This window comes from Prionailurus bengalensis, chromosome E1 (genome assembly GCF_016509475.1).
Source record: "Prionailurus bengalensis isolate Pbe53 chromosome E1, Fcat_Pben_1.1_paternal_pri, whole genome shotgun sequence".
Taxonomy (NCBI): Eukaryota; Metazoa; Chordata; class Mammalia; order Carnivora; family Felidae; genus Prionailurus; species Prionailurus bengalensis.
Window position 1 is genome coordinate 29,756,484 of NC_057347.1, and position 11,960 is coordinate 29,768,443.

General features: G+C 54.6%; 1 protein-coding gene across 1 annotated transcript; it reads right to left on the bottom strand.

Moving 5' to 3' along the window:
• Positions 1 to 7,540: 7,540 nt before the first annotated feature.
• Positions 7,541 to 10,411, bottom strand: NOG (noggin). The gene has a single exon (XM_043584001.1). The coding sequence runs from the start codon at positions 8,925 to 8,927 to the stop codon at positions 8,229 to 8,231; it is 699 nt and encodes a 232-aa protein (XP_043439936.1). The 5' UTR covers positions 8,928 to 10,411; the 3' UTR covers positions 7,541 to 8,228.
• Positions 10,412 to 11,960: the final 1,549 nt, after the last annotated feature.

Genomic DNA, 11,960 nt, shown 5'->3' on the forward strand with positions numbered 1-11,960 from the left:
CAGGAGCCCTTTGCAACTGGGGCTGGGAGGAGGCTGCCAAAACCAGTGACTGCGGGCCCTTTTCTCTTGGCAGGTGCAGGCCAGCACTGACTTCCTTGTTCTTACTGGATACACTCACTGAGCAGCCTGCAGATGTGCGGTTGGCTCCTGAGCTCAACCCTGACCATAGAGAAATAGCACCAGCCACCCCTGCCTCCGCCATCTGGAAAGAGCTCCGTGAGTGTCCATCTTTGCTTCGATTTCTGTGAGCTCCAGTTTTCCTACCTGTAAGACAAGCCCGTGTACATGTATCGCTCCAGTCAATATTTGTTCAGTGCTGCTATGGCTCAGGCACTGGGTTAGTTTCTGGGAACGTAAGACTGACCTATTTCCTGCCCTTGGGAGTCTTCATATCTCATTGCATGAAAAATGACGCGCACGAAAGTGCTTTTAAAATCCTAACACTGCTTATACTTAACAACAACTGCAAAAGGGTGGTTGAATAGAAATCTGGAAATGCTGTTTTTGATGGCGGTTCTGTTCCAAAGTAACCAGCACGGAGACAAGTCGGTTGGCTTTGATGAGCCTTAGTTGCTGCAGTCAAATGAAGGAATGAAGAACTTTACGGCCATCTGTTTTTAAATGTTGTCATTCTATCACCCTTCCTGCAAAATCTGGGTCCTCCTCCCAAAAGCCGTGCATGGTTTCCTTTGGGACTTCCTTTCTTATTGCAAAGAATCACACTTTGCTTTTTACTTTCAGTCCCCTTCTCATATCTAATCCAAGGCTCCCAACTGTAAATGTTATAGCGGTTCTGGTGGGTGGTAGAATGAGTGAAGCAGGCAATAAGGAGAGGTAAGGACTGTGGCAAAACAAAGGAGGCCTGTTCCATTTAAAGAACACTGCTGCTTTCCTGTTCCACACACTAGTGCCTTACATAAAAATTCAGCCTGGATCTAACTTCTGTTTTCCTTTAAAATTTTTTAATGTTTATTTATTTTTGAGAGAGAGAGAGTGAGAGAGAGCAAGTGCAAGTCGGGGAGGGAGAGAGAGAGAGAGAGAGAGAATGAGAGAGGGAGGGAGACACAGAATCAGAAGCAGGCTCCAGGCTCTGAGCTGTCAGTACAGAGCCTGACACGGGGTTCAAACCCACAAGCTATGAGATCGTGATCTGAGCCCAAGCCGGACACTTAACTGACTGAGCCACCCAGGTGCCCCTGTTTTCCTTTATTTAAAAAAAATTTTTTTTTTCAACGTTTATTTATTTTTTGGGGGACAGAGAGAGACAGAGAATGAACGGGGGAGGGGCAGAGAGAGAGGGAGACACAGAATCGGAAACAGGCTCCAGGCTCTGAGCCATCAGCCCAGAGCCTGACGCGGGGCTCGAACTCCCAGACCGCGAGATCGTGACCTGGCTGAAGTCGGATGCTTAACCGACTGCGCCACCCAGGCGCCCCTGTTTTCCTTTAATATGCCTCTCAGTTTGGTCCTTTTCTCTCCCTTTACCCTCTCTGGCCCTCCAGCCTGCTGTCTTACCTTTCTAATCTTTTTTTTTTTACACACCCGAATCCCAAGCAAGCGTCCCACCTCATCCCCTCTTTAAGAACCTGTAGCAGTTTCCTGTGGACCCTGAACCCCGTTCACTTCCTTTTACCTAGTATTTACTGAACACACGTATCATGTGTATCATACAGCATTGTGCTGTATGCTGTGGAGACTTAAAAAAAAGAGTTACGATTAAAAAATTCTGTCACTTCAAAATTCTCACAGCCTATGACAGAGGTTAACCTTTGTGTTTCAGACCTTAGAATCTGATGAGAACAACACACTCTTCCCAGAAAGAACACACACAAACACATTTGACGTACATGCTACAGAGCCAACCTTGACGCTCCTCTGCTAAGCAGGGCAGGTCAAGAGTCCCCTGCCTGGAGAAAGTCCGATGCTTAGGTCTCAGTGTGACAGAGGGGCACAGAGAAAGGAGTGCTTCACTCCAGATAGAGGAAGCCTTTACGGAGCAGAGCTGATGCCACTTTGAAATCACACGGGCCTGTGTTTGAATCCAAATGCTTCCCTTTTCCAGATGGTGTCCCTGGGCGAGGCACTCAGCTTCTCTGAGCCTCATTCTCTTGGCCTGTGGAATGGCCGAGATGCTCGTTTCACAGGGAGAGTGAAATAGATGATGAACATGAAGCACCGGGCTGGTGGTATCACTCAAGGCCTGCTCGTGCCTTCCTCTGCCCCTTGGTCTCTCTTGGGTTTCCCTGCATGCCTTTCTTCATAGCATCTCCAAATGCAAGTTCCCCAAGACCCTTCTGGTCTGCTGGGGAGAATCTTACTGTTCCCTAACCCCAGAGAGCCCTCCCTCTTTGGCTGTCTCCCTACCCTCCACCCATCCACCCATGGATTCATTCATTCAACTCAGGAACTGAACTCTTCCCCAGGCTCCTCAGATTCCTCCCTCTTCTGGATGAGCCTGGAACCTCTCTGTACCTGTCTGAGGGTGGCGGCAAAGGAAGAAGCTCTTTCATCTGAGCATCCGCAGGCCTGAAACATAAGGGGGCCTTCGACCCGTCCGCCAGCCCCCACATCCAATCAGTCACCAAGTCCTCTCCGGTCTTTCGGCAAATGCTTTTTGTGTTCATTGGCACTGACACTCCTCAGGTATCCACACTTAATGATTGTCTCTGGTTCACAGCAAGGTCCTCCTTAGCCAGCCTTCCAGCAGCCACTATCCCATTTCTAACCCGTCCTAAACACCGGCACCAGACTTGAATGGGAGATGACTCTCCCTCCTCACTTTTGTGTCCCGAGCAGACAGTACAGAACGTAGCTTGTGGGAGATTAAAGATGGCCCCTGATTCCTTGCTGCTTGCTCCCATTGAGAGGTCTACTTCCCTTTCTCTTCAATCTGGGCTCCTGGCAGAGACTTGGTAACCAATAGACTGTGGTGGAAACAATGTTGCATGATTTCTGAGACAATGTCTTGAGAAGCCTGGCAGCTTCCATCCAGTTCTCTTGGAGAACTTTTTCTCTCAGAGCTACCATGAGCTACCATGTATTATTCTGAATACAGTACCATGTACTATTCTGAAGCCGTGGGGCTTTGAGAAAACCCAAACCACATGGAGTAGCTGCTTGAGGGGGCTCTAGTCAACAGGTCAGCTGAACTCCCGTAATGGCTAGGAGGCATTTGAGAAGTGGATTTCTAGCGCTCGGCTGACACCGCAAGTATCAGAGATGATGAACTGCCCAACTGAGCCCTCTCCAAATTCCTGACACACAGAATCATGAGCCAAATAAAATTGTTGTTCTAAGATTCTTAGTTTTAATGTAGCTTGTCATGAACCAAGAGATAAGCAGACCAGTGATCAAAAACGGTTGAATGAACGAAGAGTTCATCGGCAGTAGTGCTCTAATGGTGTCGCTGCCCTGTTCAAGAGCTCTCAATGGCTCCCTATAGCCCGAAAAAGAATGTTTAGTGCCCTCAGTTGGCATTTACGCTCCTTCGTAATTTGGCGTCAGCCTGCTTTTCAGATCTTCCCAAACAGATACTTTCCCAACATCACGTCTTTACTTATCTCTACTGCTTTCTCCATCCGGATGTCCTTTCTGCCCACATTCCCACCTCAGGATGTTGACATTTAACTTGTCCTTTGAGACTTTAGTCAGGTGCCTTCTCTGGCTGCCCAGTCCAGCAGTGAGCCCTCCTCTTTCCATCTCTACTTTGTTTGATGTTTTCCTAATTCTTTTCCTTCATTGACCCTGTTCTTTATTTCTCACCTCCTCCTCCTCATGTGTGTGTGTGTGTGTGTGTGTGTATGTGTGCGCACGCGTGTGGAGGGTGAGCACATAAGGAGGCATACAAATGTGTTGTGCAGCCTACCAGGCATGAATCCCTACAGAGCCTGCGATGGGACTTGCCAGCACATAAACTGGCACCTTGTGTCTCCCAAGCACTTGAAGGGAGGAAGGGTATTTAGAAGCAGAGGCTTTGGGGTCAGCTCAGATTTTGGATCATAATTGTGCCACTTACTGTGTGGCTTTGGGCGAGATGCATAAACTCTCTGAGCTCAGTCTCCTTATTTAGAAACTAGAGACCTCATGAGAATGTATGTATAGGCCCAGCTCTCGCGCTTGGCTCATCACCGACCGTTAATAACTGTTCGCTGAGTAGACACAGCAGAACAGTCGATCATCTTCTGGAAGCTCAAGTGTTATCGTGTCAATGTTGGAAAGAACTCCCCCGCATCACAAATATATACATTTTAAAACAATTAAAAGAATTTTGAAAGGAACACAGAACAAGAGCAGAGTGAAAAGGCACAATGGAGACCGCGTGGCCAGCCCCAACTATATTAATCTGTGTGATTGGCCTGGCTCTGCTGGGGCCTCAGTCTTCTCATCTGTGAACTGAGAGGTGGGTACTGGAATCTAAGCTCCCCTTCAGTGCTGACATTCCAAGAGCATTAAAGGAAAAGGATGAATCACCCCTTCAAAATACCAATACGGGCTGGGCCCTCCCCTTCTGTCCCCATCCAGCACAGCTAAGAGCTCGTAATACACAGCCGGCTTCCTGCTGCAGCTGCCACGAAACTTCAACCCCCTTTCCCAGGGGTCTCAGAAGCAAGACTGATAATGGACCCCTGGCCTTCTCCATCTCAACAGGGAACCAGATCCAGTTCCCAGACTCTGGGGGCCAGAGGGCCCTCCCCTGAGGGTGCTGGCTTTCCGTGGACATTTGGCTTTCAGTATACATGTGCATGAAGTGTGGGGAGTGTTGGGAGGGCGGAAGGAAGGAATAAAGGAAAGAGTTGAAAATAGAGGGTTGATGATTGATTTCCTGCGATCCTGGCGGGAGGGCTGGAGTGGTGGTAACCTTGCCCTTCTCTTCCAGGATGTCGAGAAAGTGGATGTGTCTGTATCTGTAATAGTTCTAATTCTCCATCCTGGGGAGGCATGGTTCCCTCCCCCCCCCCCCCCCCAGCAGCTGCATGAATTTGTAAGCACAGGCTGTCAAAGCCACGGAAGACACCAAGATCAATTTTCCTCCTTACAGGAGATAGACACTAGGTGACCGCAGAGGACAGTTTTCTTGCCTCTCTGCCCAGAGCTCTCTACTCCTTTCCGCGTTGCTGCTATTATTAGTATTATCAACATTAATAATAATGGAGACGTAACCGGCTGTGCATTAGTCACAATGTTCCAGGGGCCAGCACCTCCTTCCTTCTCTTCTGGGACTGCCTGGATCCTGCTGGGTCCTCTTCTCCGCGTCCGGAGCGGCTTGGGGCCTGCCCTTTGGTCTGTGTGCGCGGTGGTCTGTCTACTGCCCGTCACGTCTGCAGCAGCCCGGGTCCTCCTAGCTCACACCGACTCCGGCTCTGAAAGCCGAGAAGCTCGCCGGCTGCGAGCGGGTTTTCCAAGTGGGCAGGGGTGGGGAGGAGGGGCGCGGGCGGGCGGGCGGAGGGAGGAGGGGGCGTCGCGGAGGGGAAGACCTCGCATTGTAATCCAATGACATTGCCAACGTGGGGGTGGGGGCGCTGGCCTCGGCGCGCTCTCCGAGTTTTGGCTGCCCGCCCAGCTGGGAATAACTCTCTTCGCATAATTCGCGTGTTTACCAGGCATGAAAATTCTTGCTTTCGGCTCTGCCCCCCCCCCCCCCCCCACCGCCCCGTAAGCCCCCTCCCCTTCCCCCTCCCCACCACCTCCGCCCCTCGCGAGTGAAACTCTGTCTAAAAAAATATTGGCCCGGGGCACAGAAAGTTTTGCATAAATTCATAAGTGATGAATGGCTGATTTTAACGTTATTTGGGTATTTGTCAGAACTTAACAAATATACATGAGGACGGCGGTTCATAAACTTAAACATCTCAATATCCCCTTTCTTCTGGAAATAAATTACGTTTGTTTGCCGGGCTTGGAGTCTTAAGGTAGCCGACATTAGGAATATTTTAAAAGCCATCATCCATCGAGCATGTCTCCCAGGCGCCAGGAAGATTAAATGAAAGAATCATAAGATGGAGGTCTTTAACTTTTAATCCTTTTACAATGAAGCCTCAGATAGTCGCGGGGGCAGGGTGCCCTCTCTGGGGGGAATAATGCCGTTATTCCTCGGCTCTCAGTTAATGAATACCCTAACGTCTGTCCCACGGCTGACGGAGGCAGCGCCGGGGAGGGGGCTCCGGCTCCCGGGCCAGGCTATTGAAATGCGGAGCCACCGAGGCTGCGTCGGGAGGGAAGAAAGCGCCCGGCTGGAGGGACAGGGCGGGCGGGGCCGGGGGCATTGAGACTGCGCTGGGGACCCGGCGCAGGTTTGAAATAATTAGCATAGATTCGCCGGGACTCCGGCCCCGGGGTGGGGATGGGGCGGAGGGGGGGGGGGCGGGGAGGGACGCCGGGAAGGAGGCGCGGGGAGGTGGCAGGGGGGTGGGGAGGGAGCAAAGGAGAGCGACTTTGGAGTCCAAGATAAATAAAGGGAGCGCTGAGCAGTGTCAGGAAGCCGGCCCACGTGGAGCTGCGCGGATGGGCGCCACCGCGGACTGAGGCGGAGGGACGCACGCGAGTCGAGCGCCAGCCCCAAGAAGTTGGCTTTTTAAGGGGTGGGGTGAGGGTGCTATTTTGCACGTTCCTTTAAGGGTAACACGTCTTCTGCCCCTCTTTAACCCAAAAGTTCAGAGATCCCGATTCTGATTGCTCCTCCCTCCCCACCCCCAAGCAGACGAAGTGTCCAGAGCGGGGGGCGCACCCCATTCCCAACTGCAGATCCCAGTGGTGGCGTTTTTTTCACCCAAATGCAGACCCCTCCGAAATCCTGACTCTCAGAGTCCTCCCTAGGTCCTGGGGGAGGAGGGAGGCGAGTGTCAAATCTCCCAGCTATCCCCAGCAATTCCGGCCGGGGCCCTGGGATTTTGGGGGCTCGGACCTGCAAGATCCCGGCGCCCGAGTGTTGATTCCAAAGGACCGGGTCGCCTCAGCTTACATCACCGTAGCTTCCGGGCGTGCAAAGGGTTAACACGGACTGGTTATTGATGTGTGTGGGGGGGGCGGCGGTGCGAGGCGGGAGGGGTGGCGGGATCTGGGTGGGCGCGCTCTGATCTCTCCCACCACCACCCCCCCATTCCTCGGGGGTCAAGTTTCAGCGGCACTCCGCCCCCAGGGTAGGTGTGAAAGACACGTGTCCCCATTGTGAAGGGCCTGTCAGGCAGGACAAAGCGGCCGCCCATCCTCCCCCCCCCCCCCCCCGCCCCTCGGCCCAGCCTGGGGTCAGCTCCAGGGGGCCGGCTGGGTGTCGAGGTCAGGACGGGCCCGAGCTTTGGTGACATAGGGAGAAAAAGCTGGGAGACCGGGCAGAGGCCACGTGATGCTCAAGTGAGGGGTTTGAGAATAACCCTCCCCCCCCCCCCCATGAAAAACTGAGCGGTCATCTCCATCACAGCAGAAGAGGGGATGAGCCCCTTCTCCCAACAGGCATAGTAAGCACAGCGGCACCCCTACCCGCCCCCTCCAGCCCCCACACCCCCCCATCAATCACCAACACAGAGAATCGCAGTGTCGAGCGCAGTCGGTTTTAGTGGTTTTCTTTAATCCTGCTCTGCATTTCTTTCTCATTTACTACACGGGATATTATAAAGAATAAATAGCAGATACTCTTAATTTACAATGATTAGTCATTCCATTTGTTCTCTATATTTACAATAACTGTAAAATAACATTGAACTCTATAGCTTCTTCGAGGTCCAAGGAAAACCAAAACACTTTCCGAAGAATGGAAAATAGCTTTTTAAAAGTCCTTCTACAAAAGTTCTCCCCTCTCTTTGTACTTTAAGAAAAAATAACTTTTCCCCCCTGCTTCGCCATGCGAAGGGCACTGGAATATAAATAGCAGGTTAACATTATTAGCAACAACCAGAATAAGTCTCTCTTTTCTCTGTTCTTTTTTTTCCTTTTGCTTATTTTTTTTAAAAATACAGTAGAAGCCGGTAACTTTTAACGTATAATACTGACCTTTTAATAAGTAAATTAAAACTGGGACCGTATATACACACACATATACATTCCTACACAGTTAAACAGTGCATTACATGAACCAGAAAGCTAGGTCTCTGTAGCCAGAAAAAAAAAAAAAGTTCATTGAATCCCCTCTTGAGAGGGTGGTGGACTGGTTGGAGACGGTGCGGGGGGCGGGGGGGGGGGGAGGGCGTCGGTGGGGTTTCATCAGTTGTCCGGGTGCGGGAAGGGGACCCCGAGTCCTAACACGAGCACTTGCACTCGGAAATGATGGGGTACTGGATGGGAATCCAGCCGCAGCGCTGGCCCCCGCGCCGCTGACAGCGCCACCGCAGCACCGTGAGGTGCACGGACTTGGACGGCTTGCACACCATGCCCTCGGGCACGGAGCACGAGCGCTTACTGAAGCAGCTGCCCACCTTCACGTAGCGCGGCCAAAAGCGGCTGCCCAGGTCGTTCCACGCGTACAACACCGGGCAGAAGGTCTGCGACCACAGCCACATCTGTAACTTCCTCCGCAGCTTCTTGCTCAGGCGCTGCTTCTTGCCCGGGGCCAAGCCCTCGGAGAACTCCAGCCCTTTGATCTCGCTCGGCATGGCCCCCGACGGCCGCTGCCGCAGCAGCTGGTCCAGCTCGGCCAGGTCCTCGGCGCCCCCGGCCGCCCCCCCGCCCCCGCCGGGCCGGTCCTCGGGGGGCGAGGTGGCCATGAAGCCCGGGTCGTAGTGGCCCCCGAGCAGCGAGCGCAACAGCGTCTCGTTCAGATCCTTCTCTTTGGGGTCAAAGATAGGGTCCGGGTGTTCGATGAGGTCCACCAGGGGCAGGTTGTCGCTGGGAGCCGGGCGGATGTGGAGATAGTGCTGGCCGCCGGCCGGTGCCGCCCGCAGCCCCAGGACCACCACCAGGGCGTAGAGGGTGACCCCCAGGCTGGGGCAGCGCTCCATGCCTCCGGCGCGCGCCCGGGGCTGCTGCTTCGTCCCGCGTCCCCGGAGGAGAGCACGCCGAGCCCGCGGCGCCGCCGCGCTCCCCCGTCTCTCCGGAGGCGGCTCACCCGAGGCTGGGCAGGCGCAGGGCCGGCAGCATGAGTCGCCGGGAGAGCCCTTCGCGCAGCGCCGGCTCCCACCGGGGCGGAAAGAAGGCACACAAGTTGGCCGCAACTCCTCTCCCGGGTCTATGCGGGCAGGCGGCCGCGGCGGGGCATCCGAAATTACTCCAGGGCGACGGCGGGCGCGGGGGGCGCCGGCTCCTCGCTGCCTTCCCGGGCCGGCGGCGGCGCAGGGCGCGTGGACGAGCCGCTCTCCCCTCCTCCTCCTCTCTCTGCTCGTCGTCCTGCCGCTCTGTGCAGCGCCGCTGGCCCAGCGGGTCCTAGGGGCACTTCCCTCCGCCTGCTCGGGGCTCCGCGGCCGGCTCTGCCCGGCGGACTCCAGCGGCGGCGGCGGCGGCGGCGTCCGCGCACGTTGGCACCGGTTTGTCTGTCTCGCAGCGTCCAAGCCTTTAAATTTCCTGCACTTTCAGCTCCATCACCATGGAAACCACTGACTCTCTCGGCGTTGCCCCCTCCCCCTTCTTTCCCCCAAACAACAACCCCACCCCCCACTTCTCCACCCCCGAGGAGCTGGAGCGGCACAGGCTCCGGGGGAAGCCGCCTGCACTCGCCGCGGCGGCGGCTTCGGCAGCGCCCAGGGCTGTGCCCCGCCGGACCCAGATGCCCCGGGAAGCCGACAGTCCGGCTGCCCGCCGGAGCTCACAGGCGGCGGCGGCGGCGGCGGCGGCGGCAGCGGCGGTGGCGGCGGCGGTGGCGCTTGGCAGGTCTCCGCGCAATTTTCTCTCTCCCCCACCACCCACCCCCCTTCTCCTCCTCCTGCAAAATGCACCGCCCCCCTCCTTTCTCCCGGAGCAATGCAACTGGGGCTCTAGGCGCCCCGCCAGGGCCAGTCCTGGGGAAAGCTCGCGGCGGCGCTGGAGCCGGGCTGGAGGGTGCAGGGCCGGTTCTGGGGGGTGCTCGAGGTGGGGCCGTGAGGGTTCTCACTAGCTGGGTGCTTTGCGCTGGGAGGGGAACAGCCGGGAGGTGCTGGGGGCTCGTTTCTCCGTGCAGTCCGGCGCAAGGAATTTCTCCATGTGCATGGAGCTTTTTCCCCGGGCGCGTCTCTCCTTCCTCTCTCCCAAGCTTGGTCTAAGTCCCCTCCCCCTCCCCCCAGCGCGTGTACACACACACACACACACACACACACACACACACACTTTGAGCAGGAGGAGTTCGGGAGGCGCAGCGTTGCGCAGCGTGATGTAATTCCTAGGAAGCACTCCGGCCCGTCTGTTACTCGGGCCCACGAGGGGGGTCCGCTCTTCACCCTCCTCCTCCTTGGCCGGGTCCTGCACCCTGAGTGGCCGAGCTGCAGGGGCGCGTCCGGCTCGCCTGCGGCTCCCCTAGCCTGCCGGGTTCCGCGCGGCTGCCGCTCGGCTCCCTGGGGGCGGCGCGCCCTCTGCTGGCGCCCGACAAGTCCTGCACCTGGCGCTGGCCAGGGGGTGGGGGGGGGGTGGGGGGGGCGGCCCTGAGAGGTGGGTTCGTTTGCGGTCCACTCTGGCCAAGCTCAGCTTCTGCTTTCTGTGACCCTGTCATTGTGCGTGCGTGCGTGTGGGTTTGCGTGCGCGCGCGCGCTGCCGGGTCTGTTCTGGTTGCGTCTGTTCCCTCCAAGATCTCGGGGCCCTCAGTGTAAACTTACTGAGATTCCGCCTGAGGCCCCCCCCCCAAATGTCGCAAGAATATACTGCACCTTTGCTTCTGCTAAATCGGCCTCGGTGGGCAAGAGTGGAGATCTAAAACTTAAGAAAGATGAACTGGCAGTAGGGGGACCTGAGTCCTGGCTGGGGTCTGCCCACATACGTCAACTTCCGACACGTCACTTTTGTGGCACCGTATACCTTACTTTCTGCATTAGTGACATAACTACCTTCCTCTTCCAGTTCTACGTTTCCATGATCCTAAATAAACCTGCATGATGGATGGATGCTTTCTCTTCCCAAAGCAGTGTCTCTTTGATGAGAGATGGATGTTGAAATGACACTTCCGGTTAATTTTCCCTTGGATGAGGAACTGAATCTAAGCGTTAAAACTCAAACTTGGTTTCCCGTGTGGTGGATGTGATTGGGGTCTGGAAGAAGCTGGAGAAGAAGGACTTGGAGTAGATGACTCACGTGTTCACCAGCGTTCCATGGAGTATCATTAGGAGGTCTCGTGACAGCCTAAATCACTCTACTTGCCCCAAAGATCTGTTTTTTCCTTTCAACCTGTGTCATCCTGTGCCCCCCACCCCTCCCCCCGTGAATTTATCATCTGTCTAAGGAAGAAAACATACTGCATTTCATACTGTGTTTCACAACACAGTCTTTCTGCAAAACCTCAGCAGCTGAGAGGGATGGCCAATGGCTCTCAATGGATGGCCAATGAAAATGGCTGAAAACATTTTCTTAAACATTCTCCAACTTTGGAGTCTGCAAACACACACACACACACACACACACACACACACACACACAGGCAATGACACATGGACACTGGAGATAAGAACAACCCAATGGTTGTTTGAACTCAGCTAATTCTGACATGATGTGCCATTGGAACCTGGCACACGGTAGGCTTTTAAACCATACCCCTTTCTCTTAGGTACTCAATATGGGGGCTTGGTGCTAGCTTGTTTTCTTAGAAAGATGCAATGGTCTGCAGAGCAATTTGGTCACTGCTGTGAACTAACTGGTTAAAGAAGTTCTCAGTGGAGAGTTCAAAAGCTAAGTCCTGGTTCAGTCTTCCTGAGATGGTAGGTTCCAATTTAGTGACATTTTATTGTGCTGTTTTCTGTTTCATCAATCCCCTCGCCTTCGGATCACCTATTTTTGAAAAGCAATGCATTTCCTTCAGTCCTTCATTTAGGTTGGGTGGATTTGTCTGAACAGCAAAAAAGTTCCCTCAGGAATGAAAA